The following is a 24,856-nucleotide window of genomic DNA, read 5'->3' as shown; positions in this document are numbered from 1 at the left end:
CAGGGTGTGCAGCCCACTTTATAGACGAGGGTCCCCTCCAGGTCCCACAGGGTGCAGGGCACAGCCCCCTGTACTGATCAAGCTGCTACTCTACCCAGGGTTCTCAGAGTCCTCCATTCGTCCCCACAGATGACATTTTGTTTTCCTCCCCCAGACAGGTCTACCTGCCTGTCCTCAGTGGTGACCAGCCCAGGGCCAGATGTCAGGGCACCTGGGAGAAGGAAGAGGCTCAGCCCTGCCCCAGGTGTTGGTGCAGCTGTTGGCAGCCCGGGTCCCCCGCCACGAGGCCACCACAGGCCACGGGTGCCAAGGCCACCCTCATGGTGAGCTGTCACCTGCGGACGTGCAGGGATGGAGGCCACGCCCTATCCCTACTCTCCCATCCAGATCTGAGTGGGCGTCCGGGCCCAGGGAGCAGCCTCAGTCAGGACTCTGGTCTGGGGTTCCGGTGGGACGGGTGCCGAGTCAAGGCTGCAGAAGGCGCGCCGAGCTGGGAGAGGGCTGCGAGCAACAGAACCCTTCCCGCTCGAGCGTCTGGGGCGGCCAGACCGGGTCCCGGGTGGGGAAACTGAGGCTCGCGCCGGCACCGCCCCAGCCCCGCCCCGCGCCGGAACGTCACAAAAAGGCCCCAAAAGCGCGGCGGGCCGGGCAGAGCGGCGCAGCGCTGCCCTGCCCGCGGCCCCAAGCACAGGTGTCCGCGGAGCTAGTCCGAGCCGCGGCGGCGGCGGCCTTCCAGGGGGTCGGAAGCGCCAAAGCGCCTGCGCGCGCGGCCCCCGGCTCCCGGCGGCGCGCTCGGCGGCCGGGGGAGGGGTCGCTTCCCGGCGTGCCCCGCGGGCGGGCGCGCAGGCGCGATCGGGGCAGGCGGCGCGCAGGCGCACTCGGTGGGGGCGGGGCGCGGCAGCGGAGGCGAGCGCCAGGCGGCGGCGCAGAGCGAGTGGAGCGCCCGGGGGCTCCGGGTGGCGGCGGCGGCGGCGGCGGCGGCGGAGGCGGCGGCGGCGGCGGCGGCGGCGCAGAGGAGGAAGCCGGCCCCGGCCCGTCCCGCGGCCCCGCGGCCCCACGGCCCCACGCGCCCCCGGCCCCGGGCCCTTCCGCCGCCGCCATGGCCCGGCCGCTGGTGCCCAGCTCGCAGAAGGCGTTGTTGCTGGAGCTCAAGGGGCTGCAAGAGGAGCCGGTGGAGGGCTTTCGGGTGACCCTGGTGGACGAAGGCGACCTGTACAACTGGGAGGTGGCCATCTTCGGACCCCCAAACACTTACTACGAGGGCGGCTACTTCAAGGTGAGCGGCGGGGTGGGAGGGGCGGTGACCCCTTCTTCGTCTCCTCGGGGCCCCTCCCCCACCTCTGTCCTCTCCCCACTCCCCTGGCAGAGCCCACTCCCACTGTCCCTGCTCCTCGTGGGGTTGCTTTCTTCCCCCTCCTTCTCGCGGGGCCCCCCTGCCCTTGCTCCTCTGCCTGGTCGCCTCTGGCGTGCTGAGGGCCCTCGGTCACCCCCTCTTCCCCTCCGGCCCCAAGAGTCCCTGAGAAGCGCCAGGACCCCTAAGGCTACTTCAAGCCTCCAGTGGGAAGACCCGGGACCTTCTTGTCTCTTTAGGTGCATGGCCTTTGCTTTCCCCAGGCCTTGATGCCCGCCCCCTCCTCCCGCCTGTACTTGCTGCCCAGAGCAGACAAAGAGGCCTCCCCAGGACTGGCCAACACTGTTGTGAAGAGCCCTGGCCTTGGCTCGGCCACTTGCTCGGATTCCAACAAAGGCCTGGATGGGCTTGGCAGCCAGGATTGGCTTGGAAAGCGGCCACCCTGGCCAGTAGCAGTGGGCCAGGTCCTCTGGGCTTCACCATGATCTTTACATAACCTGTTCCGCCCGACCCTCGTTCCCACATTTTGCCCTGTTCCTTGGAGCCACACTGTAGAACCCACACAGGTGGGGCCTCAGAAGCTTTGGCTCCTTTGCAGCCTAGCTGGCGTTTCTCCTGTCCTGCTGATCAAGCAGCTTCTTGGGCCTGAATTGCCTGCTCTGGGCTGCTCCTAGGCCCTCTGTGGTGATTGAGTTCTGAGCAGCTCGCTCTTAATAGCCATTGTCGGGAGCAGTGAGGCATGGGCTGTCCCTGGGATTGGCTGTGTCTCAGTCCAGTGTGGACTAGAACTCAGGCCAAAACCTGGACAGGCTGTGAATCCAGATGTGGCCTTGGGAGGATATCTCCCAATCAAAGGACTTCGCTCCTTAAGCAAGAGGAATAAGGCAGGGGGTTGCCTTGCGAGCGAGATGGGTCCTGGACTCACAGCTGGAACACCCAGTCACTACCTGCCAAGGTCCCAGCGGGCCTGGCTGGGAGGCCTGGGCGGGAGGGGGGCAGGCTGGTGCTGCCCTGGCAGGTGTCTGTGTTTGCACTTTTGGCTAGCGTTTTAGCCAAGCCTGCTGTTGGCCTTAAGGGAGCAGGCTGAACTACTGGGGTGATCCTTGGTTGAGGTTCTCTGGTTGGATGGGGGATTGCAGATCAACAGCCCTAGGCTGAGATCTGATCTGGAGTCCATCTTCTCCACACAGGGCCTGTGTTTGGGGCTGATCACCAAATGGTTTGACCAGCCCCCCTCCCACAACCCCCTTTTGTCTGCTTCTGGGAGCAGCCGACTGTGAGGATAAGAGCTCCGCTCAGAGCAGGAATAGGGAGTCCTACCTAAGGCCAGGCCAGGACTCTGGCCTGAAAAGAATGAACCTGGGTTCCTGGCTGTTGCCTACTGTTTGCAAGGGATTGTGGGTAGGGCCTCCCAGGCTGGTTTTGGTATAAGCCTGGTTTTCTAGAGAAGGATGGCCTGGAGAGGGGGCTTACCTGACCCCATCTCCTGTAGGCTGGCCTTAAGGAAGGCAGCAAGGAACCCACGGTGGTTCTGCCACCCTTGGATCCTTCTATCACAGTGTGGTTGGGTGGGCAGTGGAGAGAGGACATGGGTGCTAGAAGTGCCTGGGAGCCACCATGGTTTCCCAGTGCCTCCCTCTCAGCCACTCAGCCTCACCCGTGCCCCTTATGAGCTGCAGGGGCCCCAGGAATCGTGTGCTGTGCTGAGGGGTGCCCCAGAGACCGGGTCGGGGAGCCCCTCCACAGCTGCATGCTGTACGCCCCTGGGCATGTTACTTTGCACCAAGCCTCAGTTGACACAGTGGTGAAGGCACCTCTGGGACCTGGTGGGTGCCTGGGGCAAAAGAGGCCTCAGCTGGCCTCGGGCTATCACTTAGAAACCCAGCCCTGGGCTTGCTGGAGACGATGGGGCAGGGTCTGAGACCTGAGTTCAAGGTTAGGTCACTCCAGAACAGAGAGCCTCCCCTTGACCCCAGCGTCCCCTATTCTAGAGGGTGATTCTCCAACAATAGGCGGAGAGGGGAACATAGCAGAGGTGCCCCATGGGGCCCCGAGAGCCTGAAGCACCGCCAGGGTCCCTGATCTGGGGCATAAACAGGCTGAGCCGGGGGCACAAGTCTCCCCCAGGGGCCCTCCCCTGTCTTCCCGTGACCTTCCTGGCTACCTTTTGACACCCTAGGGCTGACACCTGCAGGCCGAGGGCCCAACGCTGACTCATCTCCACCCCCAGCGCCTGCCTAGTGAACATGCATCTATTTTAATCCTCCCCACGAGCTGGAGACTGAGGCTGGGCGCCCAGCATGGTGCTCAGGTAGCCAGCCCTGGGCTCTGGTCCCACCACAGGCCTTGGAGCTGCTCCCCAGGGGTGCCCACACCTGGCAACAAGGCAGGAACCAGGGGCAGCTTGGCTCAGGTGACTCCATGAACACCCCAGGCCCGTGAGGGGTGCCAGAGGCAGGCAGGTCCCAGGCCAACCACTGTGTGTGGCCGTGGGTGGCCTGACTCACTGAGCCCCCTGCTCTCCCACCAGGCGCGCCTCAAGTTCCCCATCGACTACCCTTACTCCCCTCCTGCCTTTCGGTTCCTGACCAAGATGTGGCACCCCAACATCTACGAGGTGAGCATGCCCTTGGGCCCTGTAGGGGTAGGAGGCGTGGGGACAGGAGCCATTTGGGTGCTGACCCTTCCCTGCCCCCCCATATCTCACAGACTGGGGACGTTTGCATCTCGATTCTCCACCCTCCAGTGGATGACCCCCAGAGCGGGGAGCTGCCCTCAGAACGGTGGAACCCCACGCAGAATGTCAGGTGAGGGCATCAGACGGCCGCCCTGGGGGCGTGGATGCAGGGGGCAGGCACAACTTCCTGTCCTTGCGCACACAGGCCCTGTCTCTGCCAGCCTTTCCCCCATCTTCTGCCACCCACTACCCCACCCATCTTTGGTAACATCTTCAGGGAGTCCTAGGCTTCCCTTGTGGCTCAGCTGGTAAAGAATCTGCCTGCAATGTGGGAGACCTGGGTCTGATCCCTGGGTTGGGAAGATCCCCTGGAGACCAGAAAGGCTACCTCCTCCAGTATTCTGGCCTGGAGAGTTCCATGGACTGTATAGTCCATGGATTGCAAAGAGTTGGACACGACGACTTCCCTCCTTCCTTGAGCCCCAGAGAACACAGTCCCCTTTGTCCTGGGGGTTATGCTCACCCTGCCTCATGCCCAGCGCCCTTCATCCAGCCCAGGTCTGAGCGTGAGTGGCCTGGGAAAACCACCGTGCAGGGGGAACACCCTGGGGAGGGGACAGGCCTGCTTCACCTGAGCAAAGGTGGTCCTGGCCTTGGCTGCCCACCCCACATCCTATCCCAGGAGCTAGGCATGCGGCAGAGGATGAGGGTCAGGGTGGGAGACTCCCAGGTGGGCAGTGCCGTGGGCCGTGGATTCCCCCACACCGACTCCTGCTCCTCCAGGACCATCCTCCTGAGTGTCATCTCCCTCCTCAACGAACCCAACACCTTCTCGCCAGCCAACGTGGACGCCTCTGTGATGTACAGGAAGTGGAAAGAGAGCAAAGGCAAGGACCGCGAGTACACGGACATCATCCGGTGAGCGGCCCAGGGGCCTGGGCCCTCCTCCTCCTGCCAGAAAGGCCAGGATTTTTCTCTCATGAAGCGTGTGGTCCACGTATGTACCATGACATGTGGACATGCTGTGTGTGTTGTGGGGCGTGTGTGTGTGTCTGTGTGTGTGGTGTGAGGGCATGTACCTCACACGGAGTTAACACACCCTGCTTTCTGCCAGGATTCAGCAGGGTCTTGCCACCTTCCCTTGTTTTGTAACTAGAAGGGTAGCGATTCCCAACCCCTACCCTGCCCTGTGTGAAGACCCTGCACACCGGGGCGTGATCATGCGTGCTTGGCCCTTGGCTTTTCCCCACAGGTCTCCTCAGGGAGTGGGTTCTCTGTGTGTGACCAGGCCCATGCTGTGCAAGGTGGTCTGTTTTCTCACCTCACGAAAGTGAGTGTCGCTGGCACTGCAGTTCTGACAGTTGGAATAGTTTTCTAAAGGCAGCAGAGCCGGGTGGGATCAGCGTGTTTAGGAAAGGTCTTCATTTAAGGAAGGTCATTTTTTCCTGGCTACGAAAGCAGGGCCTCTGTCAGGAGTTGGCCAGAGGAGTGCTCTCATTACCCTGGCCTCCTGTTCTCGCCCCTGTGAGCAGGGTACATGACCTGGCGGGAGAGTCTGTACAAAACTCCCCTGAGTGCTGACCGGTGCCAGCAACACCCCGGGCCTGCGCACTCCATCCGGCTGTGTCTGCTCTGTCCTGTGAGCTGGTCAGTGGTCACTGCTCTTTCTCATTTGTTCTCCTGGGACTTGTGACTTATGTCACGACAAACTTAACTCTTTCATAAGTCTCTTCTGAGGAGGTTTTTGGTCTGTTCTTTGTCTCTTAGAAAAGCAAGTAGGTCAGACACGTGTTTCCATGACGACCTAGTCTCTTCCCCTGCCCCCAGCATTTACCCTGAGAAATGAGTCCTCGTTCTCACCAGCACCCACACTCACCTGCTGTGTTGCTGTGCCTGTGGAGCTGTAGGGACCCGTCCCTGTGGGCCAGCCTCGCGACCTCAGAGCGAGAGCTTGGGAAAGCCCAGCGGCACCATTGGAAGGTGGGACCCCAGGGGCAGCAGGTGCAGTCAGAGCCCCAGCGGGGAAGCACATGCAGAAGACGTGATGCCAGTGATGCAGAATACTCAAGTGCAGAGAGGGGAGGACTTGGGACCCGGCCTGGCGCCAATGTGCTGAGCATCTGCCGGGGGCACCGCCCTGTGGCCGGCCCTCCCCTGCCTACAGAGCCGGCCCAGCACCCTGGCTGCTCCCACTTCACCCAGCCTTTTCCTTGGCAGCTGGGATCTGTGTCTCTCTTCCTGATGAGCTGACAGCTTCCTGGTTCAGAGCCCATGCTCCGCCTCATCCTCAGCCCATGGTCGCCCCATTCTGTGCACATGTGTGTGCGTGTGCACCTGTGTGTGAGCAGAAACCCCTGGGGCACACATGGGCTGTCCCCTGAGGGATCAGGCTCCGCCTGCTCTGGGGCACCCCCTGGTGCTTGTGCCACCCCTGGGTGCCCTGCACTGTTCCACGGGTGCACCTGCACGGGTCTGGGGCCACCGGCCGCAGCAAGGCTGACCTGTGTCTCTCCGCAGGAAGCAGGTCCTGGGGACCAAGGTGGACGCAGAGCGGGATGGCGTGAAGGTACCCACCACACTGGCTGAATACTGTGTGAAGACGAAGGCCCCAGTGCCGGACGAGGGCTCCGACCTCTTCTATGACGACTACTATGAGGATGGCGAGGCTGAGGCCGACAGCTGCTTCGGGGACGATGAGGATGACTCGGGCACCGAAGAGTCCTGACACTACATCCCTGCGAATAAACTTACAAATTTTACCTCAGCCACCCGACTGTCTGCCGCCGCCACTACCTCCGGGCGCCGCGTGGCCCGGCGCCGTCCACCCCATCTCCGCCTCCAAGGAGGCCGCTGGGCTTGCGTCCCTGGGCCCTGCATGGGCCAGACGCTGCTCAGGGACCCTAGCCTGCCTGCCCCGCCTGCCGGCCAGAGACTCAGGGTCCCGGCTTGGGAGTGGACGGACTGACTCGGAGTCACCTCTTCTCTCTGCTTTGGTTTGTTTGGAATTTAAATAAAGCAACTTTATGAGAAGCCCGAGGACCAACCTCTCCTTGGCCCCGAGGTCGGTGGGACCCAGGCAAGGGCACAGGCTCTGGTGACGGGCATGTGATCCACAACAGGAGCCTTCAGCCGCCCCTCTGAGCCCGGAAGCTCCCGGGGCCTCCTGTTGGGTCGTCTGGTTGGGGGGAGGGGCCACAGGGACCTGGGCTCTGGGCAGGAAGGGCCTCGGGGCACACTTGGGGCTGAGAGGCCCTGGGGGTACTGAGCCCCCGCTCCCCGGCAGTGTCACCCATGCTGGTGGTGTCCAGGGCTGTGTGTCCTTTGAACACAGTAGGTGCCGGCGCCCAGGCTATAGGAGCCACGAGCCAGTGTGGAGACCCCAGAGCCCTCAGCCAAGGCCTCCAGCCAGGCTTTGTCACTGCCCATTTTGTAAATAAAAGTTTTATTGGAACAAAGACACACTCATTTCTTCACCCACATTTAGCTGCTTTTGAGCTGCAGCTTTAAAGCTTGAGTGATGGTAATACGGCCTCTGTGTCAAAAGTCAGAAACACATCCTGATCGTTCATAGGAGTGTCTGCAACCTCCCATAACCCTCAGGCCTGTGGGTCCAGCCCTTCTGCTCCTGGGACCCATTCCCCCTGCCCCCAGGCTTTTGCTGCCATGTAACCACGGCCCCAGACTCAGCGTTTACCCTGCTTCACACTTGGCTTGTGTGGCTTGGGAATTACCCTCCACCACTGAGGTGACCAGAGCCTTGGGGCCTGGAGAATGAGAGCCCGGCATCAGGACAGGTTCCACCACCTGAGTGACCCAGCACAGCCACCTCTGCACAGGACAAGCAAGAGCAGGTATGAGCTCGGAAGCTATGGGAAGGGACATGGGCTGCCTTCCAGAGAGTGAGGCTTGTGGCCAGGGTCCACATGACTGACCAAGGCCTGGGAGTCCTATCCTAACCAGAGTCTCATCTCAGGGTTGGGTCTGCCTTGTGGACTTAAGGTAAACATGTAATGGGATACATGGAATAAAGGTTATCCCAAGTAATGTCTGTGACTTAATTGTACCAAAAAGTTGCTTGTGTATCTGAAATTCAAATATAAGCTGTTACCCTGTTTTTTTTACCTGGTAAATCTGACGAACATTCCCCTCCCAGCCCCAAACACTTAACGAAACGTGCTTCCTGGGGTCATTGGGAGGGTTAAACAGGGTTGGACATAAGAACACACTATAAATACCCATTTCTCTTAAACCTAACTCTGGCCTCACACTCTCCTCGTGAAAATGGCTCCAGAGCCTTATGTGCCAGACGCCACTGAAGGAGAGATGGACAGTAGGCCCCTGCTGCAGAGCCAGTACTGCCTCTGTGACCTGTCTGCCTCTGTGACCCATTTTTCAGGCAAGTCATATTTATTTATCACAACCCTTTCAGTATCACAGGAGAGGAAAACCCAATTCACACTGACTCAAGTGTGACTTCATGACTGGTGGCCAGGGGTTTCAGGCACAGCACTGGCTCCAGCCCAGACTCTTGTCTCCCCACAACCTGTGGTCAGCAGAAGAGCAGCTCCAAAAATGTCCATTCCCCGACCCCCGGCATCTGTGTCTCTAGACTGGAAGGGCAGGAAATGATTCTCCTCTGCAACTCCAGAGGAACTGGCCTGGCCCACATGTGGATGTTTGCCCCACGAGAGAGTAAATGCGTGTGGTTTCAGGCACTGAGCACGTATGTGGTCAGCTTCCTCGTTTTCAGGCAGAAGACTCTCACCCTGGTCCCACCCCTAGGCTGTTATCTTTCCAAGTCCAGCAGCGTGAAGGCTGTTTCTGGAAAGTTCCAGAAGAAACATGGGCCCTCCTCTTCACTGAGCTGGTGCAGGGTTTAGATTGGTCCTCTGCCCAGAACCAATCTCTATGGCCAGAGGGTACAGGGAGTGCTCTGATTGGCTGGTCTGGGTCCCATGGTGTTGAGGGCTGCAAGGAGAAGGGTGAACTGAAGGAGGGAGGACCCAGATGAGCCTGGCTAGGACACTTAGACTTGCAGGATCCCCAGGGTGCTTATAACAAATGAGTGTTCATACCATCTTTATTCATGACAGCCAAAATCTAAAAGACCCCAGATATCCATGGACAGATGGAGGGATAAACACACACATGATGGATAAATACAATGTGGTCCCTCCACATGCTGGAATATTATTCTGCCTTTAAAAAGAAAGATTCTGACATCTGCTACACCATGTATGAGCCTTGAGAAGACGATACTCAGAGAAACCAGATCCAGAAGGACACACACTGATTCCACTCACAGGAGGTCCCTAGAGGAGTCAGATCCAGAGACAGGAAGTATTTGGTGGGGCCACCAGCTGGGGGTGGGGCTGGGGAGTCAGTGTTTCATGAGGATAGAGCTTCAGTTTGGGAAGATGAGGACGTTCTGGAGATGATTGTGAGGGTGATCCCACGACAACGTGAATGTACCTAATGCTATGAGCTGTGCATTTAAATACACTTCGGATGCTGCATTTATGGTGTGTGTATTTTGCCACAATGAGACAACAGGGCAAGGAAATAATCGAGCTAAAACCACACACCACCACGAGTGAGCTGGGAGGTGGAACATGATGGGGTAATAGATGCTCAATAGGGATTCCTGTAAATTTTTCAGGTGTGATCATGGTGATGGGGTTTTGTCTCCAAAGAGTGCATATCTTTCAGAAACACTTGAGGGTGATGTGGAATCAGCCGGAGCTGTGAACGTCACCTCCCTCCCCCACAGGAAGGGTGGGTGTGAACTGTGCTGGGGCTTGGGGCCAGAACCGTGGAGGCCCCCCGATCCGAGATGCTGCTCCTGCTGGTGGTCCTGGAAGCCCTGTGGGCAGGTGAGCGAGGTGGGGACACTGAGGCCGGAGCTGCAGCACCCGGGGCCCATGGCAAGGGGCAGGGCAGGGGGGTTAAGAAACAGAGATGATACAATTTCCCTGTCCCCAGATAGGACTCACTGAAAACATGTCAGCGGCCCCCAGAGCACGAGATGGCTGTCCATGAAACAGCCTCAAAAAGAGATTGTGGGGAAAGCAAAGAGCAAAGGGCCGAGGACACCCGCCGTCCTGAGGGTTTCTATTCTGAGCCTGTTCCCCTTCCCCAGATGAAATATTTCTGGAAGGAGGCTCCAGAGCAGGAAGCGGGGTGGCAGGGAGGGAGCTTCACTTTCCTCCAACAATACTTTTTTAAAAATTTTAAATGGAGTGGGGGACTTCTCTGGTGTTCCCCCGGTTGGGACTCTAGAAAGTCCCATTCCATTGCATTGGAAAGTCCCCTGTTCCATTGCAGGGAACATGGGTTTGATCCCTGGTCAGGGAAATAAGATCCTGCAAGCCATCATTCAGGATGGCCAAAAATTTTTAAATTAAAAAAAAAAAGGAATAAATTAGAAGTTTGGAATTAACAGATACATAAAGGGCTTCCCAGGTGGCTCAGCGGTAAAGAATTTGAATCCCAATGCAGGAGACACAAGAGATGAGGGTCTGATCCTTGGGTCAGGAAGATCCCCCAGAGAAAAACTGGTAGTCCACTCCAGTATTCTTGCCTGAGAAATCCCATGGACAGGGGAACCGGGGGAGCTATATAGTTTCTGGGGTCACAAAGAGTCAGACGTGACTTAGTGACTAAATAACCACAACTATATATAAAACATACAGCAAGGTTCTACTGTTTGGCACAGGGAACTATACCCAATATCCTATAATAATCTAAAATTTGAAAAAGAACCTGAAAAAGAATATAAATGTGAGTGTTAGCTGATCAGTCATGTCCAGCTCTTCACAACCCCATAGACTGTAGCCCGCCAGGCTCTTCTGTCCATGAGAATCCTGGAGTGGATTGCCATGCCCTCCTTCAGGGCATCTTCCCGACCCAGGGATGAATATATATATATATATAATATACATGTATATAAACTGAATAATGTATATAAATATATATATATATATATTTGCTATACACCTGAAACTAACACATGGTAAATCAACTATACATCAGTTTTTTAAAAAGTGAAAAAAAGGGACTTCCCTGGTGATCCAGTGGCTGAGACTCTGTGCTCCCAATGCAGGAGGTCTGGATTTGATTCCTGGTCGGGGAACTGGATCCCACATGCTGCAACTAAAGATCCCACATGTCACTACTAAGACCAGCGCAGCCAAATAAATAAATAAAAATAAATGTTACCAAAAAACTAAAAGGAAAAGTGAAAAAAAGAAAAGGTAACCATTAAAAAAAAAAAAGTGTGAAATGGGTTGCTAACAGTTCAGGGCTTCTTCCTGGGGTGATAGGACTGTTCCTGCTGTTGGGGACGGTCTGGTTTCACAGCTCGGGTGCCCGAGGGTCTGTCAGTTTCATCTCCACAAGGCTGTCATGACTTCTGAGTGAGGCCTGAGGGCAAGAGCAAGGCTTAGCAGATGTGAGGTTCTTTTCCTTTCTTGAATTAAAAAGAAAAATGCGTTTATTTTGGCTGCACCGAATCTTTGGTGGCACGCAAGATTGTCAATCTTTGTTGCAGCAAGCAGGATCTTTAGTTTTGACATGTGAATTCTTAGTTGCTGCATGTGGGATCTAGTTCCCTCACCAGGGATCAAACATACGCCCCCTGCATTGGAAGTACAGAGTCCTAGCCTCGGGACCACCAGGGAAGTCACCCCATTTTTTTCCTTCTGAATTCCTTCCACTTTTAAAGAGAAGTCAGGAGAGTCCTGCAGACAACTTTCCTTTTCTCCTAATCCCTCCGTGGTAAACATTTTGCCTCCATTGCTTTATCTCCCCCCAACCTACCCCACCCCTTGGTGTGCATACAAAATACAAATGTGTGTCTATTATTTTCCTGAACCAATTCAGAGTGAGATGTAGATGCATGCCCTCACCCCTAAACGCTCTGGCAGGTATGTGTGTGTGTGCATGTGCATCTGTGTGCATGTGCGGATGTGTGTGCCTGTGCTTATGTGTGTGTGTAGGGGAGGTTTTGTGTGTGTGCTGGGAACAGGCCATCCTTTCATAGGATGGATTCTCAGCATCCTTCCCCTCAGCTCACCTACAGACCTCATTCCAGCTGTCCGCACGGTGTCCTCAGTGAGCAGGATCTAGCCGTCTTGCTGTCCTCCGTCCCCTGAGCTCTGGTAGCATCTCCATCTCCCCCAAGTCCTCCAACCGCGGCCCTGGGCTGCGTCCGCAGGCTGGGCTCGGATGATGCATTTTCCAGAGGAACCACGGAGGGGCGCTGTATTCCCCCCTTCATGGTGGATCACACCAGGCCTCTCCAGGGTGAGGTCGCACATGTGTGCCTGGTTGTTGTCTTGAGGGGCGGCCGTGGGGCTCTGGTGGAGCTGAAATCACAGCACGGGGGACAGGTGCAGGCTGTTTGCTCCCCAGCAGCACCCAGGAAATGCAGAGAAGGAAACCACAGCCCCACGAGCGAGGCAACCTTCACACGATCGCCCCACTGGGAGGGACGGAGCTGGAATTTCAGCCCCAGCTGGCTACCTCCCCAGACTGTATACACTTGTTCATAAATGGCACCTGGGAGCGTGAGAAGCAGGCTGGGTGGGATGGTGGGCATCCCATCATGCTGGCCTGGCTGGATTGTTATCCAGCCAGGTTCACTGTGATCCACTGGTGACCCAGCAGGATAGGGGTTCCCACCACCCACCCATCGTCCTTTCTCCCTTCCTTCTTTCCTTCCTTCCATTCCATGCATCCATCCATCCATCCTCATCCATCATCCATCCTCATCCATCATCCATCCATAAAACAGCAGGGAGACCGGAGTGCTGGAGGCAGTGGAGGCAAGTGTGAAGGAAGCAGGGTCAGCTGAGGTGTCTCTTGTGGGTCATGAAGAATTTGGATGTTTAAAGCATGAAGGAGGGACTTCCCTGGTGTCCCAGGGGTTAGGAGTCTCTGTTTCCACTGCAGGGGGCATGGGTTTGACCCCTAGCCAGGGAGCTAAGATCCCACATGCCATACAGCACGGCCAAAATTTTTAAAAATAGATTTAAAAAATTAAAGCATGATGGGGAATCACAGGTAGATTTTTATAAAGCTAACTTACATTAAAATGCTTTTTATCAATCATTTTTAACTCACAATTTTTTAAAAAATTTCTGGCCACATCCCAGGGCATGTGGGATCAAATCCTTGTCCCCTGCATTGGAAAGTGGAGTCTTTACCACTGGTAAGTCCCCATCATTGGTTTTAGAGCAATTCTTATGGCAGCTTTATTGAGATGTCATTCACATACTATGCAATTTACCCAGTTAAAGGGTACAAGTCAGAGAATTTTAGTGCATTTGGAGTTTTGCAACTATCTCCATAGTCTAATTCCAGAACATTCCATCCAGGGCCTCAGAGCTGGAGTCAGACTGTCAGGGCAGGGGTGGGGGACCCAGTCCTAACCTTTCTCTCCCTCTCCCCAGGAGGCAACACCTTCGAGACCCACATCATTGGGGGTCGAGAGGCTGTCCCCCACTCACGCCCATACATGGTCTCGCTGCAGAAGTCTGGCCGCCACCTATGTGGTGGGGTGCTCCTGTGCCAGAATTGGGTGTTGACAGCTGCCCACTGCCTGACCCAGCCGTAAGTGACCCAGCCCCACCCCATCACGCCAGATGTCCCCAGACCTATCCTGGTTTCCCCATTCCCACCAGGAGGTGGGTCTGGAGAGATTTAAGTCAACTGTAGTCTTGTGAGGGGGTCCCTTTCCCTCTGCAGTGGTTGCTAAGGCAACAGAACGTCAGAGCAACCTTATGTGTGTGTGTGTGACATCAGGCTGCAAAGATTCCTGGGGGCAGCTTATTTGCTATAAAAAAGAACCTTCCAAATGGACAGAGGTGGGTCTCTTGTGACACCCAGGAGTGTGTCTCCCACCTGTGGCCACAGGGACAGAGCTGGCCTATGAGGCTGGCAGGGCCAACACAGAGAGGAGCCTGGGTGCATGATGCCGTTGTGAAACCACCAGGGAAACCCATCCCAGAGCTGTCCTACCTCTGGACTGGCCAGTAACAAAGACCGCAGATCAAACCCGGAGAAGTAATCAAAGGGGGTCTGTTTATTCAAGAAACTGGAAACATGGAAAGGAGACAGCATTCAGGCACGGCTGTACAGGAGTCTGGGGTGAGGCGGGAGTAGGGAAGGCTTCCTGGAGGAGGCAGGGAAAAGACCAGACTGGGCAGGGGAAGGACTGCAGAAAGAAGCTGGGTCAGGGTGTGCAGGACAGTGAGTGCCCCTGGGCCAGAGCCTGGGAGGGCTGGGGCTCACACCCAGGCCCTGCTGCTCCCCACACACCCTGCAGCACCCCCACAATCCGACCCTGCCACCCCCAGGACGCAGCAGCTGAGGCTTGTGCTGGGGCTTCATGTGCTGGGAGACCCCAGCCTTACCTGCCGCATCAGGAAGGTGGTCCGGCATCCTGAATACAAGCCAGCCCCTCATCTGGAGAATGACCTTGCGCTGCTAAAGGTGCTGCCAGTAGGAGGAATGGTAGTTCCAGGTCCACCCAGCCCCGGTTCCCCTCCCCTACTGCCCCTCCCCCAGACTCACCTTCCCACTGCCCCTCCCGCTGTGTTCTCCTCCCTCAGCATCCCCTCACCCTCTCACCTGCCTCTTCCTGTCCCTATAGCTGGATGGGAAGGTGAAGCCCAGCAAGAAAATCCGGCCCCTGGCCTTGCCCCGAGGGCGCCAGGCGGTGGCCACAGGCACCCGGTGCAGCTTGGCCGGCTGGGGCCAGATCCACCAGCCTGGGAACCTGGCCAGGGCACTGCAGGAGCTGGACTTGCGTGTGCTGGACACCAGGATGTGCAACAACAGTCGGTTCTGGCATGGCAACATCAGCTCCCACATGATCTGCCTGGCAGCTGACTCCAAGAGCCAGGCCCCCTGCAAGGTGCGGGTGCTGGGGGTGGGGGCGCTCTGGCCAGCCTGTGCCTGGCTCCCTCCCTTCCCTAGATGTCCTGAAGCTGGGAAGGAGCAGGTGCCCACTTCTCAAGTGCAGAAACTGAGGCACAGAGAGACTAAGCAGCTTGCCCATGGTCACACAGTGGGTGGCAGAGCTAGGCTTTGAACTCCAGCACCTAGAAACATCAGGGCATAGACAGAGCATGTGCAAAGGTCCTGGGGTGGGAAGAGGGCACAGAGAGAGTTACCAGGCAAGAAAGGAACTGAGAAGGGACTAAAGGAGATGGAGGAAGTGGAGAGATGGGGGTCTCTGCCCTGCAATCAGCCTTCCATCGCCTCCCACTGGGTAACCGGCCCCCTTCATCAGGAGGTGACTGGTGCTCCATTGCCTCCACAGGGGGACTCAGGTGGGCCGGTGGTGTGCAGAAGAGGCCAAGTGGCCGGAATCCTGTCCTTCAGCTCTGAGAATTGCACCGACATCTTCAAACCCCCCGTGGCTGTCGCCGTGGCCCCCTACATGTCCTGGATCAAGAACACCCTCCGCCACAACAGCTCACCTCCCTCTCCTTGACCCTGCAGAGGTGGCCCTGATTCTGTGTTCTAAGGAGCATTGTGCAGCGGGGCAGCCAGGGGCCCAGATGTATCAGGGGACCAATAAACCATAATAATAAAACTGCTTGAGCCTCCTGCAGGCTGAGGGCCTCGGGTTTGCCACCTACAAAATGGACTGCACTTTTCAGGCTGCATGGGAGGGCCAGCCACGGCCAAGGCCCAGGGGCACCAGGGGCCAGAGGGAGACACGGAGAAAAGGGCCCCGAATCTCCTTCCTTCTCTTTTTGACTTTGGTTCTGTGTTTAGTGGGCTTCTCTGGTGACTCAGAATTCGCCAGCAATGTAGGAGACCTAGGTTCCTTCCAGACCTTCCTGGCCTGGGAAGGTCCCCTGGAGGAGGGCATGATAACCCACTCCAGTATTCTTGCCTGGAGAATCCCATGGACAGAAGAGCCTGGTGGGCTACAATCAATGGGATCACAAGAATCAGTCATGACTTAGCAGCTAGACCATCAACCACCAACACTGTCTTTCAGTTCAGTTCAGTCACTCAGTTGTGTCCAACTCTTTGCAACCCCGTGGACTGCAGCACACCAGGCTTCCCTGTCCATCACCAACTCCCAGAGCTTGCTCAAACTCACGTCCATCGAGTCAGTGATACCATGCAACCATCTCACCCTCTGTCATCCCCATCTCCTCCTGCCTTCAATCTTTCACAGCATCAGGGCCTTTTCTAGTGAGTCAGTTCTTTGCATCAGGTGGCCAAAGTATCAGAGCTTTAGCTCTTTCAATGAATATTCAGGACTGATTTCCTTTAGGATTGACTGCTTTGATCTCCTTGCAGTCCAAGGGACTCTCAAGAGTCTTCTCCAACACCACAGTTTAAAAGCCTCAATACTTCAGTACTCAGATTCCTTTATGGTCCAACTCTCACATCCATACATGACTACTAGAAAAACCACAGCTTTGACTATAGGGACCTTTATTAGCAAAGTAATGTCTCTGCTTTTGAATAGGCTGTCTAGGTTGGTCATAGCTTTTCTTCCAAGGAGCGTCTTTTAATTTCATGACTGCGGTCACCATCTGCAGTGATTTTGGAGCCCAAGAAAATAAAGTCTGTCACGGTTTCCATTGTTTCCCCATCTATTTGCCAGAAGTGATGGGACCAGATGCCATGATCTTAGTTTGTCTTTATTGAGAGATAATTCACGTGCCATGCAATTCACCCTTTAAATAAGTGTGTGATTCAGGGGTTTTCAGTGCATTCCCAGGGTGGCAACCAGCACCTCTATCTAGTTCCAACTTTCCAGCACCCCAAAAGCAACATCACCTCCTCCCCAGCCTCTGACCACCAGGAACCCACTCTCTGTGTCTGTGCATTGGCCTGTTCTGGACGTTTCCCATCAGTGGAATCACACACTGCGTGTCCTTCTGTCTCTGCTTCTCTCACTGAGCTCGTGTTCTCAGGATCGCTCCACGTGGTAGCGAGTGCGAGGGCTTCTCTCCAGAGCTGAGGGATGCCCCATGTGTGGAGGGACACGTGTGTGTATGTCTGCTCACCTGTCCATGGACACCTAGCTTGTTTCCACCATGGCTGCTGTGGCCACGGGTGCAAAGGCACGTGTGCATGTGTTTTTAGTTCTCCTGAGTGTGCTCTGATGAGGCAGAGAGAAGGTGCTGGACCGTGCGGTGACGGACTCTGTGTGGAACAGTGTGAGAAAACTGCTTTTTTCTGGCAGAATCTGCTTTTATTATGAAAATGCTCAAACAGCCTCCCTGAAATAACCGCACACCAAACACCTAGGTGCCTGTCCCCCCAGCCCCTCACCCCTACCCCTACCCCACTCCCGCCACGTGGGTTCTCCCAGGAGCAGCTGAAGTGCTTGCTTCTTCCTCCACAGTCTGTCTGTCCATCTGTCTATTTGGCTTTGTTGCTGGTGCATCTCATGTTGGTGGCAGCCTCCCTGAGGAGCGCCCAGACTGCCCTGGGGGGCCAAGGCTGGGTCGCAGGACTTACTCAGGCCCATCTCTCCCTCCCTCCCTCCCACACAGGGAAAGGCACAAATCTCCATCAAGGGTTTGCTGCTCTGACAGCAAGGCATGCAATGAGCAACCCAAGCCCTGTGGAATCCACACCACCGACCCCAGAAGATCCCTCACTTCTTACAGGCTTGTCTCACATCGGGATTTTGTGTAGCTTTTACTGCACATGGACAGGAAGTTAAAAGGACCAAAGGCCGCTCAGGAGAGAAAATCATCTCTCCTCCTGCATAGAAACATTTTTCCCAGGAAGCAGCTGTCTCTGGCGGTGCCTTCCATGCTCATCCAAGGGTGTTCTGAGCAGGAAAGGCTGCTGGTCAGGCAGCCCAGAAGGTGAGTTTGCCCATCAGAAGGCAATGGCTTTTCTCTTCTGGTGATGCAGCAGAATTTCCTGTCCTCAAAGCACTGCGAGTTCCAGGCCTCCTGCAAGGTGGTAAGACGCTTTGGGAAACACTTATGTCTTTATTTCAGAGCCAGAGAAAAGGAAGGACAGAAAGGAGGAGTCTACTCAACTCTTTTTTCTTTTTTAAAATGCTAAAGGTTCTTTATCTGTCTTTTTTTTGGCGGGGGAGGGGGGGGGAATCGCCATGCAGCATGTAGGATTTCAGTTCTCCCATCAGGGATCAAACCTGCATCCCCTGCATTGGGAGCGCGGAGTCTAGCCACTGGACAACCAGAGAGGCCCCTAGAACAGTTTTATATTTACAGAAAACAATGAAGAGAGTACCAAGCCTCCAAGTGTTCCTTCCCCTTCAGTTGATGAGATTCTTATGATGTGCCTGGTGCTCTGTCGTGTCTGACTCTTTGCGACCCCATGGACTGGAGCCCACCAGGTTCCTCCATCCATGGAGTTTCCCAGGCAAGAATACTGGAGTGGGTTACCATTTTCTCTTCCAGGGGATCTTCCCGATCCAGGTGTTAGGGGAAGCACACTGATTGAAACTACCCAGCCTGGCCAGGCACTATAGTAACCATTTGCATCTGAGTTGTTTTACAACAGGAGGTCCTGGTAAGGAACATGGAACTAATTAGGTCAAAACGAGACACCACATGTCCGGCCACATCCCAGAATCCTTCTCTCTGGCATCCATCTCAGCTGAACAAGGCGTGCACCAGCAGGAAGGGCTCTGAGTCAGAATGACTGGCTAAAGACAACCCGGAAAATAATCCCATCACCATAAAACCCAAGACTGCAAGCCACATGGCAGAGCTGTTCTCCTGGATTCCCTTACCCTACTGCTCTCCATTCGGGTGCCCTTTCCCAGTAAAATCTCTTGCTATGTCAGCACATGTGTCTCCTCAGACAATTTATTTCCAAGTGTTAGACAAGAGTCCAGTTTCGGGCCCTGTAAGGGCTCCCCCTTCCTGCAACACAGGGATCAGATCAAACTCATGTCTCCTGCATTGGCAGGCAGATTCTTTACAATCTGAGCCACCGGGGAAGCTGTCACAATGAATGAACTAATCTTGATATGTTATTATCAACCGAAGCCCATAGTATTCACCTCTCCTTGGGTTCCCTGACATCCTCTCAGCCCCAGGACTTTTCAGGGTCCCCTGTGATGATCAGGCCTCTCTGGGATCCCCCTGGCCTGTGCCTCTTTCAATGGCCTGGGCAGTCAGGGGTGGAGGCACAAGTCAGGGGTTTTGGAGAGCATCCCTCCATGGAGCTGTTTTTTCTCTGATGTTTCTCTCAGGACTGGATAACCCAACCCAAGATTGATGGGTCTGCAGGGGCAAGTGCCTTGTTAACCTTTAACTGTTTATGGAGGTGTCACCTATGTACAGAACGCACCCAGGTCACAACAGCTGGTGATTTTCCACAAACCAAACTGCTGAATCCTGTCCTGGCACAGGGCTCCTAAAACCCTCCTAATGAGCCTCTTTCAACCACCTGAGTTCACATCCAGGCCAACAGGGACCAGGCTAGAAGCCCTTTGTACCTAAAACTCTGGGACAAAGGGTTCCCTTTTCTCCGCACCCTCTCCAGCATTTGTAATTCATAGACGTTTTAACAATGGTCATTCTGACTGGTGTGAGGTGATATTTCACTGTAGTTTTGATTTACATTTCTCTGATAATTAGTAACGTTGAGCATCTTTTCATGTACCTATTGGCCATCTGTCTGTCTTCTTTGGAGAAATGTCTGTTTAGGTCTTCGTGTTTTATTGATTGGGTTTGTTTGTTTATTTTTTCTATACTGAGCTGCATGAGCTGTTTGTGTATTTTGGAGATTAACCCCTGTGGGTCACTTCATCTGCAAATATTTTCTCCATCTTGTGGGCTCTCTTTTCGTTTTGTTGATAGTTTCCTTTGCTGTGCAAAAGCTTTTAAGTTTAATTAGGTCCATTTGTTTGCTGTAACAAGTTGGTCAGACCCAGGGAGAGGGGTGGCAGGAACCATGACACACAGCTAGTTGGTCAGTAAGATGCTCAGGGGTCACAGAGGACTCGGGACTGGTATGAGGAGGGGACAGGGCTGTGGGCTGAGCCCTTACGCTGTGGGTTCTGCACTGACTCCAGGCAGAGAGGGTTGTGTCACAGGAGTGCATGTTCCTCGATTCTTTGCCTCGTCACAACAAAGATTTGGAGTGACGGACATTAAAGCCCCCTCGGCGAGTCACAGCTCTCAGGTCTTGGATAGACCGTGTTATAGCTCTCAGGTCTCAAATGGACCGTGTTATAGCTCCTAGACAAATCAGTGTTACAGCTCAGTGTTACAGCTCTATTTTATTTAGAAGATAGCAGGAAAATCCCAGAAGAGCGCCCCAGCAGGCGGAAGAGAGCGAGCTGGCTCTGGCTCCTGTATTTATGTTTATCTCTCCCTGGGCCTGTCCTATGTAAATTGGGCCAGCCAGGAGTGTTGTTTGTTTTACCTGAGGTCTTCACTCCGGTCCTCAGACCTTCTTTTGATTCATTTTTGCGGGCTTTCCCTTCCTTGTCTGTAACACTGTCATTTTGGACTCCTTTTCCCTGTTCTACCTACCTAACAGTTGGAACTGAATTAAAACTGCATGATGGTGTCCTCTGGGCATTGCAGGATCGCTGGGTGCTTGACAAATACCCCAGGCAAACAAAACACCACTGTACTTGGCACCCAGGTTGACACAATAGGATTCCCTAAGCCCCCATCCCAGCAAGGTTCCTACCTCCGGGTTCCCATCCCTGAGGGGTCCTGTCTGCTGTACCCCCCAAGGTTTCCAGTCCTCCCCTCAAAACTGAGTGTGGAAGTGCTCCCACCTGGCCAAGTGTGGGGCGGAGGGAGAAGTGGGCCATCCATGCCATTCCATGGGGGTTCCATCACGCACCCCCCCCCTCACATCTATTCTCTCCCATAGACCAGGGGGTCTCACTGGGGGTGATTCTGCCCCAGAGACATCTGTGGTCCCCAGGACATGGAAATCTGGCACTGAGCAAGTGGTGTGGCTCCACACCCTGTAATACCCAAGACACCCCACAGAGGGTGACCCCCCATAACAGCAGTACAGGGTGGGGGAGCCCCAATATGGATGGATGGACGTCGATTGTCTTCAAAGATTTGGGACTTTGCAAGATGAATGCCGCGCTTGCCCACCTGCAGAGGGAGAGGGCCAAGAGTCTGAGCCCATAGGACGTACCAACCTCTCCCGTGTGCATTCTCTAGCCTGCAGAAAAGCTGAAGCCCCTCCCACCTCCTGGGTCGACACAAATGGCCCTGTGCATGGTCCCTGCCTGTTCTGGATGTTTCCCATCAGTGGAATCACACCCTGCATGTCCTTCTGTGTCCGCTTCTCTCACTGAGCATCATGTTCTCAGGGTCCGTCCACGTGGTAGCAAGTGTCAGGGCTTCTCTTTCAGGGCTGAGGGATGCTCCGGGGTGTGGAGGGACCACGTGGTATTTGTCTCATTTATCCATCGATGGACACATGGGCTGTCCCTGTACCCTTGGCTGCTATGGGTCCGTGGCTGCTCCGTCTGGCCACCACTATCCTGCAGTTGGCCTGCGGCATCAGCAACTAAGGATGTAATATCCCTCAGCGATTTCAGACCTCCAGATGTGAATGAGGTTCCCAAAAGGGAAACAAGGCCTGCGACTCAGATCCAGGAGATGCCGCCGGCCCCTTTGGTGACTGCTCAGGAGCTGCAGGAGGGGGCATGTGAGAAATCAAAAGGACAGGATGCTGCCCCCAGGTAGCTGAGATGCATAAAAGGAATGACGTCAATAATCCCAGATTCTTGCATCTTCTCATATGGAGAAGAGTGTTAAATTCCTTGAGGTATCTGATTTTCCTTAATTAGCAGTAATCCTTTTAAGTTCTGACTGCCTGCCTCCATTGTGGCAAACTCCTATAATCCTGACTCCTTCCCTGGCCTCCTCCATGCTACCTGAGACGCTGCCTCCCCAGCTTGAGGTCCTAACATTTCCACCAAATAAAATAACACAACTCTGTATTTTTAGGTGGTGACTACATTTTGTAGTTGACAGAGGAATCTCAGCACCTCCCACCAGGGCCAGGGGGAGCTGTGGTTTTAGGGATCTCCGCAGTCCTGGGCAGGGACCTGGAGTGACTCCAGCAGGATGGAGATCAGTGGGGGCGGGTAGTGTTTGGAAGCCCAGCACCCTAGTCTGAGGAAGCTTATCTGTCTCCACAGAGGTTCCTTCCCGCCCAGCTGGGCCCCACCCAACCCCCGGTGATGGGAGCCCAGGGGTTTCAAGGGTTGGGAGCGGGGATGAGGCAGCTGCAGCAGGAGGCGCTGCCAGGTGGGCAAAGGGCTAGACCAGGGGCTCTGTTCTCAGCTGGACAGCTGGGGTAGGGGGAGGGACCCTGCAGAGAAAGAGTTTCCTGAAACAAGCCCCACAACCGACCCTTGGAGCAGCAGCTGTATCTGTCCCAGAACCTGGGCCCAGATGGCAACAGGGCAGCTCGACACAGTCAGGCCCCGACTGGCCCTGGACCTGGGAACGACTGCCATGAAGGAAGGCTGAGGTCAGTCTTTGGGGGACTAGACTGCAGGGAGGATCCCACACGGACCTCAGAGGGGCCTGTGGACCCCAGCCCCCTGCTTTGTTCCTAGGGTGAATCTGGTGCCTGTCCTTACTCCGAAATGGTTCTGCAGGGAAAGTTGAGAGACACAGAGACAGAGAGATGGGGCACAGACAAAAAAAGAGAGTAAAGAGACAGGAGACAGGGAGGGAGAGACAGAGAAATAGAGACACAGAGATGGAGAGATAGAGATAAAGAGAGAGAGAGACAGGGAGAGATGGAGAGAAAGATAGAGAGACAGGGGGGAAGACAGGGAGGGAGAGACAGAAGCAGGGGTGGGGAGGCAAATGTGGCCAAAGTCTTGACTGGGAATCCAGGTAGCTGGGGGGCGGGGGGTGGGGTGTTGCTGTCCCCAGACTCCTCTGCCTTTTGAGGACGTCGCATAACAAACCTGAGAAACAAAGACTCCTCTCCGTATTTCAGAATGACATATGAGCAAACAGGCCGAGGAAACCTGGAAACACCAGCACACCTTGAAGCTCGGCCCCCTTGCGGCCCGGGGAGGTCTTCAGTTAAGAACAGCCTCCCAGGTGGGCAGGGCAAGTCACGACTGTGTAGGGCAAGAGTCTGAATTACCTGCAATCTCGGCTGGGGAGGCTGGACCCACTCTCACTCTCAGAGGCTTGCTTTGTCCTGCTTCACCCGTGGGACTTGCCCCCTAGGAAACATCACCAGCCCCGGGCCACCCCATCACAACCCCGGGTTCATTCGGGGTCATCCTCTGTCACTTTTCCAGGGAGGACAGAGGTGAGAGGGCGGCGGTGTCTGTAAACCTCTCCCTAGCGTGTCCCCCTCCTCCCACACACACCGACCTTAAAGCCAGAGCCAGGCTGGCTTGTGGGGCGTGTCCAGGGCCAGGACTCACTCCTGCAGGGAGCCTCCCAGGCTCCCAGCCTGGTGTTCCCCCAAACTGGGAAGCCCACGGCACACTTTAGTCAACCCCAGCGCTAAAGGGATCAACCACCAGACCCCCTGTACCAGCTCCTGGAGCTGCTCAGACAAAGCATGACCAACTAGGCCATTCACACAGCAGAAACCATGCTCTTGGGAGGGTCTTTTCTGCCTCTTCTAGCTCCTGGGGGCTCCAGGCATCCTGGGCTTGTAGCCACATCACCCCAGCCTGTCCCTCCATCTTCACATGGCCTTTCCTTTTTTTTTTTTTTTAAGATTTATTTATTTACTTTTACTTTTGGCCTCGCTGGGTCTTCGCTGCTTTACATAGCCTTTCTCTAGTTGCGTTGAGTAGGGGCTACTCTCTGGTTGCGGCGGCTTCTCTTGCTGCAGAGCATGGGCTCGGGGCACATGGGCTTAGTTGAGGCATGTGGAATCTTCCCAGACCAGGGATGGAACCTGTGTCTCCTCACTGGCAGGCGGACTCTTATCCACTGGACCCCCAGGGAAGCCCTTCTTCTCTGTCTCCTCAAGGACACTGGTCATTGGATGCAGGGCCACTCTAACCCAGAATGACCTTATGTGAAGACCTTTAACAGTTACATCCGCAAAGATGTTTTTCAAATAAGGCCCCATTCTCAGGTCTGGAAGCAACCACTGAACCCACTGCACCATCCTGTCCTCCCTAAATTCCACTCCTAACCTGCCCATACCCCACCCCCCTACCTGAGCCCCAGATCAGTCTAACAGCAGGAGCCCTCCCTCCCTCACTCAGATCCCTCCCAGGGCCCCTGAGTGCCCTGAGGATAAAATCCACACCCAAGCCAGTCACTGCAGGGGGAGGGTTGGATTTCAAACTCCACCCTCACAGAAATATGCACATAAATCCTTAAGCCGGACCATCCTAGCCACAAAGAGATGGGTGTGATAAATCTCCCTGCTTTCTCTCCCCTTACCTGTGAGTTTGAAAGGTTTTGTAGGGAAAAGTAGAAAGCAAACAAAGCAAACTGGACAGAAGCTGGGGTCCCAAGTGGGAGGCCCAGGGCGACGTGGGAAGGAGCCAGGCAGTGACCTGGGAAGGCATGCCTGGCGGCAGCAGACACTGCCCAGGCAGAGCTCAGGGCGGGAGCGGGGCCAGGGAAGCTGGAGCCAAGCCGTGGGGGAGGTGAGGGCTACAGGGCCCGAGGGTCAGTAGGGCCAGGCCCCAGGGCGGGGTTTGGAGCTGGCTTCTCTCTGTCTGGCTGAAGGTAGTAGAGGCCTGTCTGTGCACACTGCAGAGGTTGGGGGGCTGCTCCCCTTCCTTCTGTCTCTGGGTCTCTGGGCCCCTCCCAGGGCGCCCTCAGGCCTCCAGAGGCCAGGGAAGGATGGGGACCCAGGGAGGATCTAACCCTCCC

At 55.5% G+C, this 24,856-nt stretch overlaps 2 protein-coding genes across 2 annotated transcripts; both read left to right on the top strand.

Moving 5' to 3' along the window:
• Positions 910–7,064, top strand: CDC34 (cell division cycle 34). The gene is made up of 5 exons (XM_013965507.2): positions 910–1,276; positions 3,882–3,968; positions 4,061–4,158; positions 4,812–4,946; positions 6,546–7,064. The coding sequence occupies exons 1-5, from the start codon at positions 1,100–1,102 to the stop codon at positions 6,751–6,753; spliced, it is 705 nt and encodes a 234-aa protein (XP_013820961.1). The 5' UTR covers positions 910–1,099; the 3' UTR covers positions 6,754–7,064.
• GZMM (granzyme M) lies at positions 9,830–15,755 on the top strand. The gene is made up of 5 exons (XM_005682880.3): positions 9,830–9,901; positions 13,481–13,640; positions 14,387–14,522; positions 14,683–14,946; positions 15,355–15,755. Exons 1-5 carry the CDS (start codon positions 9,862–9,864, stop codon positions 15,526–15,528), a joined length of 774 nt encoding a protein of 257 aa, XP_005682937.2. The 5' UTR covers positions 9,830–9,861; the 3' UTR covers positions 15,529–15,755.

This window comes from Capra hircus, chromosome 7, assembly GCF_001704415.2.
Source record: "Capra hircus breed San Clemente chromosome 7, ASM170441v1, whole genome shotgun sequence".
In the NCBI taxonomy this organism is placed as follows: Eukaryota; Metazoa; Chordata; class Mammalia; order Artiodactyla; family Bovidae; genus Capra; species Capra hircus.
This window is presented reverse-complemented; position numbering and strand designations above follow the sequence as displayed.